The 20,018-nt window shown below is 60.3% G+C and overlaps 1 protein-coding gene across 2 annotated transcripts in view; it reads right to left on the bottom strand.

The window, feature by feature from the left end:
• Nucleotides 1-20,018, bottom strand: part of ADAMTS7 (ADAM metallopeptidase with thrombospondin type 1 motif 7) — a 37,004-nt gene that overhangs the window by 12,380 nt on the left and 4,606 nt on the right. The window contains exons 2-11 of one of the 2 annotated variants that reach the window (XM_036916075.2): nt 17,192-17,541; nt 15,971-16,136; nt 14,714-14,904; nt 10,874-10,957; nt 10,388-10,512; nt 9,511-9,660; nt 8,210-8,353; nt 1,588-1,732; nt 1,019-1,111; nt 422-567 (exon numbers count right to left, since the gene is read on the bottom strand). In XM_036916075.2, coding sequence (XP_036771970.2) covers nt 422-567; nt 1,019-1,111; nt 1,588-1,732; nt 8,210-8,353; nt 9,511-9,660; nt 10,388-10,512; nt 10,874-10,957; nt 14,714-14,904; nt 15,971-16,136; nt 17,192-17,541 — 1,594 coding nt within the window. Of the gene's footprint in view, nt 1-421; nt 568-1,018; nt 1,112-1,587; nt 1,733-8,209; nt 8,354-9,510; nt 9,661-10,387; nt 10,513-10,873; nt 10,958-12,276; nt 12,387-14,713; nt 14,905-15,970; nt 16,137-17,191; nt 17,542-20,018 lie in introns of those variants that run through there. The other variant, XM_036916076.2, reaches the window with a different exon arrangement.

Raw genomic sequence — 20,018 nt, 5'->3', positions numbered from 1 at the left:
CTCTACCTGCATTAATTGCATTTGTCTGGACAGCGGCTCTGCTGGGTGGGCTCTGCTCTCACCCGATCACACACTTTCTCTGGAAACTGAGCCCAGAGGAGGGGAGAGGGAAGTTGCCCCCCGATCCATGTGAGACCCAGAGGTGAAGCCCTGGGCCTCTGCCCTCTCCTGCCTTCGGCCAGCTGTTGCTCTGTTGTCTGAGCAGTGACGCTCCCCTCTCTGCAAGGCTGTCAGCACTGGGGCTCTGTCACCCCCAGGGTGCTCTGAGAAGTGACCCACGGTGGCTCTGGACACTCCAGGCCTGGCCTCTGTGGGACACTTCTGAGAGCGGGAGGCTGGGACAGAGCCAGGCTCCCTGCAATCCAGGAATTCTGCTGGGCTCTGGACCCCACCTGCCCCAGCACCCCCTCCCTGCACTCACGTGGGCTGTGTGCACTGCCGCTCAGCGCTCTGCACGCCCGTGCCACAGCTCCGTGAGCAGACGGACCAGCCGCTCCAGCCAGACCAGCCGCCGTCCACAGCCGCAGGCCGGAAGCCCACAGGAACACACTCCCTGTTCAGACACCACTGCCGAGACAAGGACACAGTAACCCCACCCTGACCTGTCCGCCATCCTCACCCCGGTGGGAATGAGGTAGGTGAAAGGCCCAGAAGGCAGAGGGGAGGGAGGGTGGAAGGAGTGGCAGAGGTCCTAAGGGATGGGGGTCCACTGAGAGCAGTGCGTGTGTGACATGGTGAGAGCAGGGCCTGCCTTCCAGGCACCCAAGACCCAGGCCCCAGGGTGGAGCTGAGCAGGGAGTGAAACAGCCTCTGGGCAGGATGCCTTAGAGAATCTGAACTCAAGCCCTGCTCTGGCGCCCCCACTCTGCAGGTGGGGACCTTGGCTGGGAGGGCGCCCGGGGGGTCCGCTAAGAGCACACGCAGGTCTGTAAGCCAAGGCCGACCCCAGAGGTCTGACAGAGCAGGAACTCTGACCTCTCACCCCACCCTTGCACAGCAGGGATGGGGCCCCTCCTACCTTGTTCTCCCCGCACCTGGTACCGTCCACGGCCGCATCCAGCTTGGAGTGACAGGTGGTCCCCACGGAGCACCAGAGCGTGTGGCAAACATTCTACAGGAGGAGGGCACAGCCACACCTTCACCCCCTCTGGGGCCACCGCCCGTCCTGCCCCTTGTTACCCCGAGAGTGCCTGGGCGAGGCTGGCACCAGGTGCTCTGCAGGAGGGACTCCCAGAGGTGCCCCTGGTCTTCCCTGAACCGTGGGGCCCTGTGGGGCCCAGGGCTCAGGCCTGCTGCTCAGAGCAGCTCCAGCTCCCACTCCCCTCACGGCCCAGCCCCCGTCCGGGGTCTCCGTGACGTGCCTGTGGCCCTGGCTTCGGGCAGTCTCCCCCACGACCCCACAGCATAGGCTTTACCCCCTACAGCCCAGCTCTGGGGAGTGACGGGCTTACCCAGTGCCCCTCAGTTGGTAAATGTCCCCCGGACTCAGCCCTGGGGCTGTGGGTGCCCAACCCGAGGCCACTTCGGGTCTCGCAGGCCAGGAGGGTCTGCGGGTGGCTAGGGGGGCCCACCCCACGCCCCACTCACATCCATGTCATCGCAGAAGGCTGAGTAGGCCCCGTACTGGAGGCGGCACTGATGGCCCACATCGTAGAGGACGCCGGGCGGCACGGATGGGAAGTCGATGACGTCCTTGGCGGGAGGGTCGTCCAGGCACAGGCCCCACCCGCGGCTGCAGACAGGGAAGGAGGGTGGAGTGAAGGCACGGGACAGCCTGGGAGACCCACGAGGGAGGCCCGCAGGGTTGGAGGGCAGGCGGGGGAGGGGCACAAAGCCCTAACCCTGCAGGAGAGCTACGGGCTCACCCGGCCTGCGCGATGACCCCAACCCAGCGTCTGGGGAGCCGTTTCTCCTGCCTGTCTCCCGGGCACTCACCCGGCTAAACTGCCCCCATGCACGAGGGCCAGGCCTGCCCCTACAGTGCCCTCCTTGCTCTAGGTGGAGCCTCTCTCCTTAAGCCCGGGCCGAAAGCCCCCTGGCCCTGGCGTGCTGGATGGCCAAGCCCTCCGTGGCCCTGCCCCGCCTCCCTGAAGCCTGGGCCCTGGGCCGCCTCTGACAAGGATCTGGAGAGCCTCACATCACAGCCCCTGCGGCGCGGGCCTCCGCTGGCCCTGCCCGGCTCAGGCCTCGGGTCATGTGTGGGAGGGCCGAGGCCTAGAAAGCCCAGGGCGCCGCCCTGCCCACCTCTGGCACCCAGAACCGGCCCATGCCCTCGCCAGGTCCGGGTGGGCGCTCACACAGGAGCAGGAGTGCACTGCCCGCCGGCCCACCAGCCCCAGGCCTTGCTGCTGCTCTGGACGAACCAGAGGGGCCAGGCCCAGTGGGGAGGGCGGAGCCATGCAGAGAACCAGGGTGGGGGCAGCAGGTAGCAAGGGCTTGACAGAGGCAGAAGGGGTGGCAGGTGTGCAGCTTGGCCCCACCAGGCAGGTGGGGGAGGCAGGCACCCTCCGGTTTCCTAGTCTGGATGCGTGAGGGAGGCTGGTGCCCAGTCGGGGAGCCAGGATGAGCAGAGCACCCTGGGCAGGAGCAGAGAGGCACAGGGAAGACGGGCAGGGGAGCGATGGATGCCACAGGGAGGGGAAAGGGAAGCCACAGGATGTGGAGGGATCAGGAGAAGCCCAGTGTGGGGAGAGGCTGGGGCGATGTCAGAGTCAGAGGTCGCGAGTGTGAGATTCAGGGTGGGGTGGATGGTCCCTGTGATGTCCTAGGCCCCCTAGCTGGTGGCGGACCCCGGGGGGACAAAGCTTCAGTGACAGATCCCTGCTGAGGACTCGGGGGCCCCTGCTGAGGACTCGGGGAACCCCCCCGGGATCATTGGGCTACCTGTGCTAGCTGGAAATGGACCTGCTACAGTGGACGACAGCAGTGAGCAGCTGCTGGACCCAGCCCTCCACCCTGACAGCCACAGGCCATCTCGTGTGCTCCTCACATGCCCTGGGCAGACCATACCCATCTTCTTGCACACCCAGGCCTCGGGCAGTGCATCACCTGCCCCATGTCACACCGGAGGTCAGTGAGGTCAGGACCTGATGCCAGGCCCAGGCTGCCAGCCCACCCAAGCCCACTCACTGGGCTGCCACCAAGCAGGGCTCCTCCCACGTGACCACCAGCCTAGCCTCAAACACTTCACCCCATGTATAAACCATGGCAGCCGAGGCCTAGTGGGGAGAGAGGAAGGCTCTGCCTGCCTCAGTGGGGCTCCCTGGGGCTGCAGCCTGGCGTAGAGCATCTGCTGGGGGCCCCTTTTCTTCTGGCAGACAGCAGCTCAAGACGTGGGCCGGGGGCTTCAGAGACTCAGCCCAAGGCCACATGCGGCCTGGCTGGGACCCATGTCAGCTCCTGTGGGCCCGGCTGTCAGAGAAACGGCCTGTCGGGTCCATCCTACGAGGGTGGGGGCCTCAGAGGACCCACCGCCAGAATCAGGGCAAGTCCAGGCCAGGTGCTAACTACAGAAACCCAGCTTCTCCTCTGCCCAGCTGCAGACACTGGGTGGCCTTGGCCACTGCCACCCTCTCTGGGCCGCCCTGTCCTCGTCACAGGACACCAGGCTGCCTCTGATCCAAACTGCAGGCGCAGAAATCACAGCCTCCACCTGGGAAAGTGAGGCGGCGGCCGGCCCTTCCTTCCTCCGGTGGCTCACTCCCTTCATCACTGCCCACACACCTGCCCCCAAGCCCCTCAGCCCTGCCCTTGGGGCCTCCTCACTCTATTACGGCAGGACTGGGTAGCCCCACGGGGTCTGAGCCAGCAGTGGGGAGCTCCAGTGAAGATCCACCCCAACTCAAGGACTGCTGAGAGCTAGCTACCCACAACTGTGTGCCCTCTCCCCTCGTCACCCTGGGGTCCGGGTCCTGGAGTCGCCGGATGGTGGGGACATGGGTGAAGTGAAGGACCTCCCCACCCCTCGGGGGTTCCCCAATGCCATTCTCAGCCCAGAAGGCGGGTCCCGGCTCAGCCCCCTCAGATTGACCAATGCCTACAGGCCCCAGAAACCCTCCCGCACTCACCCCCACCTGCTGAGGCTCCCCACCCACCCCATGCCCTCCACTGGGCACCCTTCCTCCCCAAGAAGCTCCATTAGTTTTTGGAAGGCAGCCCCTGGACTCCTGAGACATGATATCCCGGACCCAGAGGGCTCGGTGCGTCTCTCCAGACCCCTACAAAGCCCAGGAGGACTGTCCACCATGGGCCTATGGCTCAGATGGCAAGGGCACCGAGGATGGCACGTCCTCTATCTCCTTACTCTGGGCCCAGGCACCTGCACACTGGTGTTGCTCATGGGCCAGTCTGAGACGGAGTCACATCTGCTCACATCTGGGTCTGGGGCCAATAAACGTCTCTCCACAGGGGCTGGGGGCACCCGTGGGGACAAGGGGGTAGCCTGAGAGTGCCTCTGAGCCTCCCCTGAGCCCTCAGAGCACCCCTGACCCCACTCAGCACCCGGCACTCAGGCTCACTTGGTACCTGACCCAGTTTGGGGGCCTGTCATCTGTCTCCCCAACCAGCGGGACGCTGGGCACCATGCTGTCTAAGCACCCCTCTCTCCGGGTTTCCCTGGCCTGTGACCCCTCAGCCCAGGCCCCCAGGATGGACAGCAGGGAGCAGACCTCAGGGGATGAAGGGCCTCCCGGGCAGCTCTCACGGGGCTTGCTTCTCCCTATCTTTCCACCTCCGCCAGCTCCTCTTTGTGCCAAGGTTCTGGGGGGTGTGGCAGCCCCAGGCTCTCCCCCTGTCTCCCCACCCTGGCCCCAGGCCCAGGGCCAAGTCCCTCACACATTCCTTCCAGCTGCTGACTGAAAACGGAGACCGTCTGTCTGTACTGGTGCACCCCGGGGGGTGGGGGGCAGCTAGGAACAAGCCCCCAGGCTGTTGCAGGGGCGCCTGCTCTCCGGTTTTCCAGCCATTCTCTCCCTGCCTGCCCCCATCTGGTGTAAGAGACACACCCTTGGGATTTTTTCAGCCCTGTTCTCCCTGCCCAGCCCCATTCCCTGGTTCGGGTAGTGTCTTGCATGGCCTGGGCACAGTGATAAGTCACAGCATTGAAGCTCACCGCGTGGTCAGCGCTATGCTCAAAACCTGACATGTTCACTCACTGAATCCTCACAGCAGGACCCATCAGGCAGCTGCATCCTTATGCCGAGTTTTTGAGGCTTAAGGGCTAATGAAACTTGTCTGCCAACACGCATAGAAGCCTGGGCCAGAGTACAGGTCTTTAACCACCACACTCAAGCCCTCCCTGCTTCCAAACCCACTGCCCACCACAGCAGCCCCCCAGCCGGGGCCAGAGTTCTTGTTCTCACTCCATAATGGACGTGGTCCGTTCCCCGCTTTAACCCCACCGCGAGTGGACTTCTAGAAAAGCATGGCAGTGTTGAGCAGATGGATCTCCACTCCCTCCCAGAACCCCACGATGAGGACAGCAAAGGAATAAGCATAAATCCACAGGGACAGAGGGCGAGGCAGGGGTGATGATGGCAGACGGAAGATGTCGGCAACATTCTGGGAGCTGGAAAGCAGACAGCCAAGTGGCGCTGCCGTGGTAGAGCAGAGGGACCTGGAGCCATGTCCTGGGGGGAGGAGCCGCCCGAAGCAGAAGCAAGACTTGAGAATGAGGGTCCCAGGGACCCGAGGCACCAGGCCTAAGGACCAGAGCCCGGCTGAAAGTCTTCAAGAACGCATCAGGCCATAGACCCCCTCCCCAGCCCTGTGTGGCCCGGCGATGGCCGCCTTCCCACTGGTAGAGGGCAGGGGCTCGCTCTCTGAAGAGGGTGACCCAGGATTATGCCCAGGAATGCCAGACACAGTTGATGACCCTACAGAGAAAAGGGGACAAATGAAGGTCCACACAGTGATGGGTGAGACCCTGCCAAGCCCCTTCCCCATTTGGACGGATGCCAGAGTGTTACAGCCAGACTTACATCCTCCCGGAAAAAGGCTAGAGAATTCTTCCCCGGGGAAACCTCATGGCTCAGAAAAACATTGATACCTGAAGATCTCCCGAGGAGACAGCCCCATCCCAGCCAATCCTCAGCACTGACTTGGGAAAGCCCCACCTCTTCTGCAGACCCCCAGCTCATGTCCAGTGCCTCCTTCCATGACTGAAATATAGCCAAGCCATTTTAAGAAAACCTTTAACACAAAATAAAGACTTTTAAAAATAATGCAAAGGAAATAAAGACCTTGCAGGGAGCAGAAGAAAAAAAATTAAAACCATATAAGTAGTAACCTCAGAAAGATGAGACAACACCACACCCTAGAAACAAGAAGAGGGCTATAAAAAGGAGTATTTAGTGAATAAGAAAGTTCAGAAAGTTAAAAATACAACAGAAAAAAAAAACAGAGGATTATAAGGTAAAGATAAGAATGCCATCCAGGAAATGGGAAGAGATGAAAAAAGGTAAAATATTAAAAAATAAGAATGTGAGAACAGCTGACAATAAAGAGTTCCAGAATGAGGACACAGAAGAGAGATTATCAAATGAATAATACAGGAACATTTCCAAGAACTGAGAAACGTGAGTTTTTAGAAACAAAGGGTCCACCAAGAACCACCCACAATAAAAACAGACCAAGGCCCATAATTCTGAAATTTCCTATCACCAAAACAGAGAGAGAGAAAGAAAAGCTCCCAGACTTTTTGAAAGATCCCATACAAAGGCTTGGGAATCAGTCCAGTACGGGCCTTCACAACAGCAAGTGGGAAGGTGGGAAACAGAAAAAACGCCTTTGAAATTCTGAAGGGTGACTTCTAACCTAGAAGTCGGTATCAAATCAAACTATTGATCAGGTATATGGGGGAAAAATAAAGACACTTCCAGACAAGCAAACCACTTCCCTTCAGGCACCATTTCTCAGAAGCTACTTGAGGATGTGTCCCACCAAAACAAAGATGTAGCCCCACTAATAAAGGCAGCGTGGATCCAGAAAACAGGAAGCCCCTGGCATGACAGTTTTAGGGCAGGCCTAGAAAGCATCCTGTCCAGACTGGAGCAGGAGGTCAGAGAGAAGTTGGGGGGAAGTCCAGGAAAGAAGGGACCTATTAAGTTGCCTGGCAGGCATGACCTTCTGGAAAACTGGATTAGGAGATGTTTTACAGAAGAACTGGTGAATACAGAAGACAGAGGCGAAGGAAACCAAGGAAATAAGAAAAAGACTTGTTCTTGAAAAGAAAATGTCATCTCATTACAACATTTAGTTCAGCAATGTTTACTCAATCATTGTAGTGAAAACTGGCCACTGACTTAACATGTCAACACAATATTAGGGTGTGGGGAGGGGGCAGGCGTGTGTGTAGGAAGAGACATGGAGGCTAGGGCCACCCTTCTGCTGTGGAAGTAACAAATAGCATCCACACTGAAAAATCAAGAGACAGTGAATCAAGTCACACTGAAAGCAGTGGCTTAGAGAAGAAGAATGGAGGGCTGGAGGCGGGGAGGGGACTAAAGGCCGCACTGTTGCCTTAAGGAATTCATGTCTTCGGACTTCGCTCATAGGGGAGGCTGATGTGACAAGGGAGCACGAGCGGGAGCAGAGGTGTGTCCATGCACCGCATGAGGACAGTCCCAGTGGACACACGACTTGCAGGAGTTCAGGGAGACTGGAAGCAATAGGAGGTAAGCCTGCCATGGCTGCTGATAGACACGGCTGACAGCCCCAGAGGCCGCCCTTCCCATCTGAAGCAGGACTTGCTTCTGATGCAGAAAGAAGGCAGTGATGTCCTAAGAAACAGGAGCAAGCAAAGGACCCCCTCCTTTGCTCTCCTGTTGCTGCCCTGCTCAGCCGACTGCTACACGGAAAACAGCAACAGAAGAAAAGAGACGGCAGGAGGCCCAGAGATCCTCTCCTCTGTCTGCGAACTGGTTTGTGCATAAATACACGTCAGGCCCTGCTGTGGCACCAGCTCCCAGGTGACCAGCCCTCAGGCCTTCGCCCGGCCCCCTCCAGGCGGAGCGCCCCACTTCTCCTTCCTTACATCCATGACGCTCGTCCACACAGCCAGTGGCCCCCCAGGAGGACTTTGGGAACCCAGCCCCATCTCCACACAGTGCCCCTCTGCGCTTCCCTTAACGACAGCATTGAAATGCCACTGTCTGCGCCCCTGGGGCCCCGAGCTCACAGGCAGGCCCCCAGCACCTGGGGAGGGGCTTACTCTAGGAACCTGGTGATGTACTGGCGGCTGCAGCGGGACCAGGTGAGGGGGGCGGCGTCGTACAGGAGCTGTGGAGACATGATGAAAGGCCGTTTCCCAATCGGCTCGCAGTCATTGCCGCTTCCGTCATGCTGAACGCCAAAACTGTGTGAGAGCACAGGCCCCAGGGGCGGGTGAGCCACGGGGTGGCCAGCCACCCACTCCAGGCAGCCAAGTCCTGGCTCCCAGGGTGCTCAGCCATCAGGCTGCATGGCCCTGGGGAAGTCACCCCTCACGAAGCCTCGGTCCCCTTCATCTAAAACGTGGGTATGCCAGCCAGTATTCACGGGGCCCTCCTCAGGTGCCCAAGCCCGAAATGAGCACAGGGACCTGGACCAGCACGGCTTCTGCCCTTGGCCAGCCAACAGTGGCCAGCCAGGTGGCACAGACAGGGCCACTGTGGCCTCCACAACCTCGCTGGCATCGAAAACTGTGGGGCAAAGGTCCTCAAGGCCAAGCCCCATTCAAGGAAGTCTAAGCCATTGTATCAGAAAAGTTCTCAAGAGACCATCCTCAGGGGGCACACGGGAAAAATCCCATTTTCTGAGCACTTATTATGTGCCAGGAATCGTGCTGAGTAGCTCCAGGACCACTACCTCGCCAGCCTCCCTGCCCCTGGAGAGGCTTGGAGGGCTGAAAGCTGACCAAGAAAGCCCAGCAGATGTGGCCAAGGCAGGCAGGGACTTCCTACCACCATGGCCCCACACGGGGCCCAGAGCACCTGAGCCATGCCTGACAGGACTGTGAGCTGTCCTCCTCAGCTCCCGGGCAGGGAGGGTGCTTCCTGGGTCACCAGCTGATGCCCGGGTGCATGTGCTAGAGGGTGGCGGCCGTGCTCAGACAGAGAGCCTCACCCAGAGGCAGCAGATGGAGGCAGCCTCCGGCTCACGGAATCCAACCCCCCACAATCAACAGGGCGCACACAGAGGCCCAGAGAGAGCAGGGCACTTGCCTAGGGTCACAGCATATTAGGAATAGAGGTGTGGCAGGGACCAAGCATCAAAAATGCAAACAGAGCAACCGGGAGGGACAGCCTAAGACCCAGGGCAACTTTCTGGCCCGTCTCAAGCCCACTTAAAACAGGACTCTCTCCCAGCCAGCTCAGAGGTAGCCAGATGGGCCTCTCCTGCTTAACAAGGAAGGAGCTGGTTGTGGGGTGGGGACAGCATGCAGCCAAGTGAGGCTGCCCTCCCTTTGTGGCCCAGGGGCCTGGCTGCCTGGAGCCCCAGGTGGGTTCTCAGTGCGTGGGGGAAGGCGGATACCTGTGCCCGAGCTCATGGGCCACGGTGAAGGCCAGGGGCAGGCCAGTGTCCTCACTGATGCTGCAGCTACGGTGCGGCTGACACATGCCCGCCACATGGGACAGGCCCAGGGTCTCGCAGGGACGGTTCATGGCTGCACACAGGTCCTTCCTGCACACAGAGAGATGCCCTCAGGCTGGTCTGGCCCAGCACCAGCCCCCAGAGCTGAGCGCTGAGAGGGCCAGGGAAGGGCCGGCCGACCCTGGGGAGCCAGAGGATGGCCATCAGTCCAGGACATCAGGCCCATGCTCACCAAGGACACCTCCTTGGGCCTGGCGAGCAGGGCTGGCACAATTTTGGCTGCCATCTCTGTGAGGGTGCTGCCAGAAGCTGCTCAAGCCCAGCAGGGGAAAAGAATGCCCCTGGAGCTCAAAAAGAGCAGAAAGGGAGCTCGGGTGGCGGGAGGTGGCACAAGGGAGCGGGGGGCTCTGGCTGAGAGGCCAGAGCCTCCCTGGGGACTGTCATGTGCCTAGACTGCAGTAGTGGATGCAGGGGCACACACGAGGGATGGGAGTGCATGTGCCTGACTGCGTGCACTCACACACCAGAGCGGGAGGCCGGTGGGAGCTGAGTGGGTCTGGACCGCGCGGTGCTGATGCCACGGTGGGAATCCTGCTTATAGCTACGCGGATGTTTCGGCTGGGGAGACCCCACGAAGGGCATTATTTCTGACAACTGAATAGCCCACAGGTATTCCAACAGCAGAAGGTCTACCCAAGTGCTGATGGGAGCCAGTCTCAGGGCGAGGGGGGCAGCCTCTCCACAGCGAGCTCCCTGAGGGCCAGGCAGAACTGCCCCCTGGAGCAGGCTCCACGGCTGTGCCCTCCCAGGGGCAGACCTGGTGAGCAGGATGGCCGTGTCATGGTGCAGTGGGTGGGCATCCCCCTTCATGTTGACACTTTTCTGCCATTTACAGAAGCTCCGCAGGGTGTTGTCTGCATGGTGCGTGATCTTCAGGTCCTCCTGGGGGAGAGAGGGCAGCCCCACGTTTGTCCTGAGCACCAAAGGGTCAGGCGAATTCTCGTCCACACGAAGGCAGGAGCAGAGGCCAGAGGGGCAGTGGGGGGCAGGCAGCCAGCCTGTGGTCTGACTGCCCCCCAGTCACCTCCTGGGGGATCTCAGAGGGAGTCAGCCAGGTACTGGGTGACAGTCAGTGTTGCCAGGGCCAACAATGCCCCCTGCTGCACCCTCCTCCCCGGAGGAGCTCAGGTAGTGGGGTGGGGGCTCTGGCAGCAGATGCCCTCCCAGGGGAGCTCAGGTAGTTGTGGGGGGGGCTCCGGCAGCCAATGCCCTCCTGGGGGAGCGTGGACATGTGACCGCTCACCTCCTCCTCTTCCAGCAGGACCAGGCGCACAACCGTGATGTGGATGGGGTTCCCAATGCTGGGGTCATGGAACAGGCCGGCCACCTGCCCAAGGGATGGGGGTCAGGCTGTCCCCTGGCGGTGGGACACCTGCAGCGCCCCCAGCAAGATGTGCATGTGTGTTCACATGCAGGAACAGCACACGTGCACCCATGTGGACTGTGCCCACGTGGGCACACGTGCTTCCCCAGCCCAGCACTGGGGGACCTGGTCCTGAGAGCCACTCTGGGATCTGCTTCCCCAGCTCACACCCTGGCCCACCTCAGGGCCCTGGTCTGCCCATTCTGCCTGGGCTGGGCCAGCACCCTCTGCCCTGGGACACCAGGACCAGCATCTCAGAAGTGACCCTCCCATGAGGCAGGAGACCTGGGCAGAGCCTGGGCGAGGCAGGGGCAGGCGCAGGTCCCAGAGTCTCCACGCCACCCTGCTGTCCCATCTGCCTGGGACTGATGCTGTGGGGCCAAGGGGCACATCTCTCAGAGGCCCCCCACTCAGCCCCAGGAGGAGGGGTCACCCCCAAAGGTGGGAGGTACACCAAGTGCTCGGCACAGTAGGGGAAAGCTGCTGTTGGATGCCCCTTCAGGAGGAAAAGAGGCCAGCCAGTGGCGGGGAACAGGGGACAGGTTCCTGGAGGGCAGGCATGCCAGGAGCTGCTTCTAGCAATTCCATCAAGGAAAATACTGTCCAAACAGGAATGGACGAAACACGCATTGTCAAGGGGGCACAGAGCCCAGTAACAGGGCTGAATCACAGTCAGAACCCAGGGTCAGCACGGGTGAGGACAGACGGGGATGCCTCCATCCACACACAGGCCGCAGGTGGGGGGCCCTCTGCACCAGCATCCCTGGCCAGGTCTCCTGAGGGGTGCCCCACGCACTCTGCAGCCCCCTCGCCCACCTTCAGCCTCACAGCTCAGTTAATCTGTCAGTGGAATGCAGACCTGATGGCGCCACGTCCCTGCTTTAAAGCAGTTGGGTGCATCATCACTGTCCACGGGCCTCTCAGCCTGGCCCACCTGCCTCTCTGGCCTCACTGCCTGGCTCCAAGCCTCTGGCTTTCTCTCAGGACCTTGATTCTTCCTGCCACAGGGCGTTTGCTGTGCTGTGCGCTCAGCCTGGAACATCTTCCCTCTCACCTTTCCCAGACACCTCCCGCCTCCCCTCCAGCCCCCGACCCTCCATCATGCCTCTGGGGTGCTCTCTGCTACTGGACATTCCTGCAGCACCAGGACTTTGCCCCTCCTGGCACCCACCTCTACTGCACCTTCACTTCAAGATGCGGTTTTGGTGTCTGTCTCCCCCTCCAGACCCCCCGAGGGCTGGGGAAAGGTCTACCTCCTCCAGCCCCAGTGACCCATCCAGTACCTGGTACATGATGGACACTCACGAAATATTTGTTGAATTAACAGATGAGTCTTGGGCACTTTGCTAAGTATTTCCAACACATTATCTCATTTTAAAGACACCATGGAGAAGGAGGGGTCCTGGAGGGATCAAAGAACAAGCCTCCCCTGGACTTCAGGTGTGCATGGCGGCAGCTCCCTGCACTGTGGTTCTGCAGGGCGGGAAGCCCCGAGGGTCTGCTGAGGCCCACCCTGCAGCTGGCCCACTCTGCGCCCCAACTTAGGGCTGGGGGGCAGCTTCACTGCCCCCACAAAGGCCCTCCCTCCTCTCACCATCCTCCAGGAAAGAAGCAGGGAGACACTGCAGGGAGGCAGGCATACTGGGCGACCAATTCAGTGGATGAGTGTGTGCTAATGGCCTGAGGCCAGTGCAGATACTGGACAAATACATGAGACCTAGAAAAGTCGAGCCCTGTTCTGGTGCAGGCCCAGAAAGCAAGCCAGATCTGAGGTTTATGGGTGACCACAAGCTCCGGGTGAGCAGACAGTCACAGCCACTGAGAAAGGCCTGTGACCTCACATGGCATAAACAGAACTGGGGGTGCACACAGGGCTGGACAGGCACCTGTCCTGCTGTCTCCCAGACTGACGTGGGTCTGGCACAGAGAGGACACTAACAGAGGCCCAGGGAAGGAGGAGCAAGGTGCCCTGAAGGTGGCTGGGGGCTGAATCCTGTGGGAGCCGAACACGGAGCCCTTGTGCTGGAAGCCCTCCGTGCACTACCTACTTAACCTTCTTACCTCAATGTGGCAAAACTGTCCCCACTTTACCGATGGAGCAACTGAGGCTCAGAGACTGAGTTGGGACCAGAACCCAGGTTCAATGCTTCGAAGCCCCTGCTCTTCCTTCTTGAGTCTGGGAGCTGCTGCCTGGCTGCCTCGGGATTCTCAAGGCAGACGAGCTCTGAAGGCTCTGAGAAGTCCTGCAGCAAAGCAGCCTGCCTACTGCCTTTTAAAGCTGTGTGCCTACCCTCCCTCCTCAGGACACTTATTAGCATCCTAAGAACAAGTACTCCCTGGGCTGTTCCTTGAGAAATGCTACCATGAGGCATGTTCCCAGGTGCAGGATCTGGCTCTTTGGTGGTTCCCCACGCCAGGCAGAAGGCTGCGGATTTTGTTCCATAAAAAGCAACGTGCTAACAGGGTGGCCGAGTCTGCTGAGGGCACGAGCAGTGGGGGAGGGATGGAAATGGACAGAGCCCCCTCCTCTCTGAGCCCAGGGTTATAGCTGTCAAGTGGGGGGCCAGGCATGAGATGACCTCAGAGACACTTATTTCAGGGTTGCAGGAGGGGAGGTGCTGGCACAGGGGGAGTGGGAGCACATCACACTGGCCCCAGTTGCAACCCTGAGACGGCGTTGGCTGCATAGCATACACCCCTCACCCTGCCCTCGACCACCCAGGGAAGAACCTTGAGGTGTGGTGCCTACCCACTGGGCAGCCTAAGGATGCCAGGGGCACAGATCATTTTTCCAGGGGGCAGCAGGAAGCAGCCTGGCAATTGAGGCTCCCATCGGCTCACCTGGACGGCAGTTGGGAGGCAGTGGAGTCAGCCCCAGGCATCACCAGTGCCAGTCAGCCTCGGTGCCCCAGGAGGGACTCAGCATCCAGGCCCCCATCTGGGGCTGCCCGCCTCACGGTGTGACCTGGCCTGCCCCTCACCCTCTTGGAGCCTAAATATCTCAGCACATATGGGGTCGAGAGCGGCACCCAGCTCTGTGAGGTGCACCGATGAGCTGGGCGCAGACAGGTGAAGTGCTGGCCCAGTGTCCCCAGCTGGTAGACTGCAGAAATGAAAAGGTCCCTCCACCTCTGATGGATGCTGGTGTCTCAGGCAGGGGGACTAGGCTGATTGGGCACTTGTGTCCCCAAACCCAGCACAAGTCCTGGTGCAAGGCAGGGAGGTCTTTCTTTGGATACGGGTGAATGAACCACCAGTCTGTCCCCTGGCAGGCTCAGAGCCACAGCTGCCTCAGCTCCCCCTGCCCCTGCTCTGGTCCTGGCAGCAGGTAGAGGCCACCCCCAACCCCCAATGCCAGCTGATCAGTGAGGTGGCATGACACCCAGTGGTGTCCTCAGGCAGCCCGAAGCCCTCTGCCTGGCTCTCTGCTAGTGACTCCGGGTAGGGCATCCCACCCCCACCCTGGAGTAGAGCTTGGGAACCATGCCCCCAGCTCGGGGCAGGCCAGCCAACCAGCCCGACCCCCTGTGCCCCTCTGGTGCCCTCCGCTGCCTGCCCCCTTGGCAGCCTCACCATTTCCCCTCCCATGCCCCTCTGGTGCCCCCACCATCTGCCCCTCCAGCAGCCTCACCATTTCCCCCCACCCCTCCAGCAGCCTCACCATTTCCCCCCACCGTGCCCCTCTGGTGCCCACCCCGCCCACCCCCTCGGCGGCCTCACCATGTTCATGATGGTCAGCACGTAGCTCTCCGCATGTGCCTGGCCATGATACTCCACCATTTTGGCATCAGCCACCACCAGGGTCTCCACCCACTTCTCTTTGCTGACCGAGCGCTGGTGCAGACGCCTTGGCCACTGCTGTCGCCACGGCTGCTGCAGACGCTCCCTCCAGGGCTCCGGCTCCGTGGACGCTGTGGGCCCACATGAGGGGGCATCAGCGGCCAGGACAGGGCGCAGGCACGCGTCTCAGGAGCCTCTCCCAGCAAGCTCCCTCTGGGGCCATGGGAACGCTGATCAGAGGCAAGAGGCCTGGGTGCCTTGTGGCTGTGCTCCAGGCCTGTGCTGTGTGACCCTGAGCTGGCCGCTCCCCTTCACTGACCCTGGGGTTTCCCTGACTACAAAGGAACAAGCCCATCAGCCTCAGAGGCTGACCTGGGGCAATGAAATGGTGCTGAGAGAACAGTGAGGCGCTTGCCTACCTGCAGTGAGCCCACGGCCCCCACTCCCCATGTTGCGCCCTCCCCCACTAGGGGGTTTGCATCCCAGCACACACATTGCCCAAGGCCCCAGCCTAGCCTCGGGGCTGACCCCACTGGAGCCCTGTCCACTGCACCAGGCTGCCCCAGACCAGAAAAGCAAACACATCTGGGAAGCTGGCAAACTGAGGCCAAGAAGTGTGCCTTGGTGGACATCTGCCCCAGCAAACAGAGCCCCGAGCCGTGGCTGTGTATGAGGGGAGGGCTGGCCAGGCGGTCCCCAGGCCCCAGCTGCTCCTTGCCTAGCCCAGTGGCACCTTGACTCTCTGCAGGAGAGGTGCCAGGCTCCAGGTCCCCAATAACAGAGGCCAGTTATTCTGGGGTGAACCAGAGTGGGGGTGGGAGGGAGGTTCTGCGTAGCTGCCCTGCCCTGACAGGGTGGGCACTGCCTGGCTGTGCCTGGACACCTGAGGAGAAATGGCCGGCAGAGCAGCAGGAGCCATAGGCAGCGAGTGGGGGGAGCCAAGCCCAGAGGTGGGGGAGGTGGGTGAGGAGGTCGTGAGAGGGGTGGGTGCAGGGCATCAGCTGGGGCAGGCCTGCCAGGCAGAGGCCACAGGCCCACACACATGGGAGGGCACAGGCTATGACGATGTGTGTATCATTGTGTGTCCCTTTGGTCCAAGGGCAGCTGGGCATGGGGACGCTAAGAAAGGCCTCTAGGGGGGACCTCTGTGCCCCCAGACCCACCCGCTGCACTGGAGCTGGCAGCACAGGAACATACCTTGCACCCCACAGGTGCCCAGAACCCTGGAGTCACCTGGCTCTGCCCGCCTCTTGGGGGCTTGGTGCTTGTATACCACATGGGGCTGGGCATGGCCAGGTCGGGCTGGGACGCCCTCCAGGGGCTCGATGAAGTAGTCCTCGTTGGAGAGCTGGAACACACCTTTCTGGGTCAGAAGCACCAAGGTCATACACTGGGGGCTGGCACGTGGCTGCTTTTCCCACCCAGCCGAGGCCCGTCCTGCCATGGGACCCATGGCTCCTACCAGCCTAATGCCCCACACGCGCTGCGCTTTCCTCCCCTTGGCCTCCATTCACTCTGTGCCCTCTGCCTAAAATGTTGTTCCCTGCCGTGCGCTCAGAAACTACCAGCCCTCATCCGTTAGGAGCACGGGGCTGTGTCAGATCTAAGATAACGACATCTCCACAGACAGCTGTCCTGAACCAGGCAGCCCACCCCCAGGCCTCCAAGCCGCTTTCCATCTTTTTGCATGCCAGCCATTTCCAGCCATTGTGTCGTCCTCCAGACGGCTGAACACCTGGCCTGCCCTCGTCTCCCTGAGGAGATGAATCACTTCAAAAGCCGCTCCAGCCCCACCCGAGCATGGAGATGCCACGGCCCCAGGATGCCCTGTGTCTGGGCCCAGGGCCTGCCCGGAGCGGGTGTTCAGAAGCCAGGGCAGGTAGGGACCTCGGCAAACAGCCTAGGGCTCCCACAGGATGGTCCCACCTCCCGCTGGCCTCCATCGGAGCCAGAGAACCTGGAGCTAGAAAGCGCTCCCGGCTGCAGGTGCTGGAGGCCGGGGTTTAAATGCACACACTCCAGAGAGGGGAGGGCAGGGCTGGTCTCCCGACAGGGGCATAAAGGGGCATATCCCACTGGGTGGGGGACGCTCCACCACCATTCAAGCAGAGGGCGGCAAGTTTGCCCCCACCCCACCAGGCCCCCCGGAGAGCTAACTGCGGGCAGCCCTGCTGGACAGCACGCTCCTCACTGGGCAGAGGACAGGGCCCGGCTGCTTTCTGACGTGGTGTGTGCACAAGTGGTTCTCAAAGTCAGCTCCTGGGCCTGCAGCTTCAACATTATCTGGGAAATGGTCAGAATCGCGTTTGGGGCCCACGCAGACCTCCCCAGCGGACTCTGCCTCAAGCAGGCCGGAGGTGGCTGGCGCACAGCACGTTGGGGGGGCCCCTCCCGGGTCGCAGCCCGCCACGCACTCACCAGGCCGGCGCAGGCGCTGATGGCCGCAGGGCCGCCCTCCAGCTCAGGGGCGCGCACCTGGCCGAGCAGGTGGCAGGCGGGCGCCCGGGCGCGGATGTGCGCGCGGCCCAGGCCGCCGCGCCGCCGCGTCTCGCTCACGAAGCCGGGCGCCAGCAGGTGCGCGTTGGCCGTCAGGTTGAAGCGCAGGGCGCGCCCGCGGAACTGCAGCTCGTAGAAGGCGCGCGCGGCGCGGGGCGCGGACCCGTCCCGCTTGCGCAGGGCGCGCGGCCACAGTTCATAGGACAGAAAGGAGCCCTCGGCGTCCACGCGCGCCGGGTGCACGACGTCCAGCGCCCGGGCCTCGGCGCGCCCTGCGGGCAGGAGAGGGAGCGCGGCTGAGGCGGGCGAGGCGCACCGCCCGCGGGGCCGCCCGCCGCTCCCGCCCCAGTTCCTCCTCTGGGTCGTCGCGATAACCTCCTGACAGGTAGGCCTTCCTGCTTCCGCTGTTGCCCACCTGGGGCTGCCTTCCCTGTGCAGGGATTCATTCCAAAGCGGCGGGATCAAGGCTCAAACCCCTGCAGGGGTTCATCTCACTCAGAGGCGGAAAGCTCTGGCCCCGGGCAGGGTTACCCCTCCAGTACTGGGGCAGCACCTCCAGGCCCCTCCGCTGCCCCTCCGCGCGGACCTGCTCCTGCCTCAGGACTCGGCCTTGCTGCTCCCACTACCCGCACAGGCTTCCCTCCGTGACTCGCATTTCTACCACCTCGCTTCCCTCAGTCCTAGCTCAGAGCCTCTTCGGGGTGCCCCCCAACCTCAGGGCAGCCCCCTGGCTCTCCCCATCCCCTGCCCTGCTTCATTTCGCCTGTAGTGCCCCTGACAGACTGTATTGCTTAACATCTCCATTATTTTTCCCATTGTTTTCTGCCGAAGTATGAGCCCTAGCAGAGTAAGACTCTTCGGTCCGTTCGCTGCAGACCTAAAGTGCCCAGAGTGTCTGAGCCCTCGTACGCGCCAGACTGTAGTTTCTCAGTGTTTGTGGACTGAATCTGCAGAATGGGGATACCTTGCACTCGGGGGATGTGAGTTTTCCGTGAGCCGAGCAGCTCCCCCCACGCTGGGCCTGGTGGGACTGCGAGGGCCCCTGGGACAATCCCATATGACTGTCCTCAGCCTAACGGACCTAATAAGGTGCTCTCGGGTCCTGAAGGTTTGCGTATGTCTCCAGGCGTCCTGAGGTGGGGAGACAGAGAACGACCACCCAGATGGGGCTCCCTGGCCCTTTACTACCAGCAGACCAGCTCTGGTTTATTTCTCTCACATGCAAGAGTTCATTTGAAGAAGGGGTTTCAGGGCTGGAAAAAAATGTGCAGGCTCGTGCTTAGGCCTGTAGAGTTTGCAAAATCCTCTGCTTGTCACTCTGTCTTCTTGGGTTTCCCAGTAAGGTCAAATTCTTGACCTTTTTTTGCCATGGACCCCTTTCAGAAAGTTTTTAAATGCATAGGAATGCCAAGGAAATATTGAAATGCAGTTACCAAAATCCTTTTAAAAGCAGCATGTGGAATTACGTACTCCTTTGTTAACACATCAAACACGATGTAATGGCAAATTTGACAACTACAGTAATTTTGAAGCAGTTATGTATTTAAACCTTATTTCAAGATATCTGAAACTATAAGGACAGAAAAAATGTTTTTCTACTGATAACAAAAGTACAGGTGCTGCTAAGCTCTTGTGATTTGTTGCTAATATTTATAATTGAAGGAAATGCTAAATTTCACTCAGACATTTAAAAAATTAGACATGTAATATTTTCCAATTAAAGTTCATGGATCCTTTGAATTCTACCCAGCTCCCTGAGGCTGCAGATTCCAGGTTAGCTCATGTGCATTAAGGTCTTCAGATTGCTTCTGGAGTTTGCAAAGGGAGGCTCAGAGAAGTGCATATACCGGCCTAATGCCACACAGCGAGAGTAACGGGCTAAGACTGGGATCTAAGTCTCCCAAGTGTATTCCATCTCTTCAGTAACACTGTTCCACATTCTCAGCAGTCTGTCCCTGCTGGGCCTCAGTTTCCCCTTTGCTAACATAAAGGAGTTGAACTAGATCCCATTTTTGAAAACTCTTTGGCCACTAGACCTAGTCTTCAGAAGACATCTCATGAGGACACTACACACATCACAGCAATGTGTATAGTAATTAAGCTCCTGCCCCCTCTTCCTCTTCTGCAGTCCCCAGACTTCAAAGTACTGTTAGGAAACTAGCCCATCTGAGGTTTCTCCCAGCCCTAGGTCCTGCCTAGACCACCTGGGATTACGCCTGGCTTCTGGGATCCCAGCTGCTCACAACAATGACCACTCAGGCCCATAAGGATGCCTGGCTATCCTGCTGATGTCCCCCAGGGCTCTCTCTCTGGCTGCAGGCTGGGGCTGGGAGGGGAGCCGAGCCCAGCTCGAAGCTCCAGCCAGCTCAGACTGCAGAAGCCCAACTCACCCTTCCCGTCTGTCTCCTGCCAAACCACATGTAGAGTGAGTGCCCTGCACGTGCCAGTGGCATGGCTCCCTGCCCACAATGGCCCCAGTGAGCAGCCAGCAGGTGCAGCCCCCCAACAGTCAGAAGGCAGGGTGGGCTGGGGTGACTTCTTCCCTGTCTGAGTTTCAGGAAGACACTAGCACAAGGATTTTCCAGACTTCTCAGATAAGAATTTGTTAAAAACAAATTCTCAGGCCCCATCCCAGACCCACTGAATCAGCATCCCCAGGAAACGGGACATGGAAGCTGTGTTTTTACCAAGAGTCTCGGGGGACTGAGATCATCAGGGAAGTTAGGAAATTCCCCACTGGGGGTCAACC

This window comes from Manis pentadactyla, chromosome 18 (assembly GCF_030020395.1).
Source record: "Manis pentadactyla isolate mManPen7 chromosome 18, mManPen7.hap1, whole genome shotgun sequence".
Taxonomy (NCBI): domain Eukaryota; kingdom Metazoa; phylum Chordata; class Mammalia; order Pholidota; family Manidae; genus Manis; species Manis pentadactyla.
This window is presented reverse-complemented; position numbering and strand designations above follow the sequence as displayed.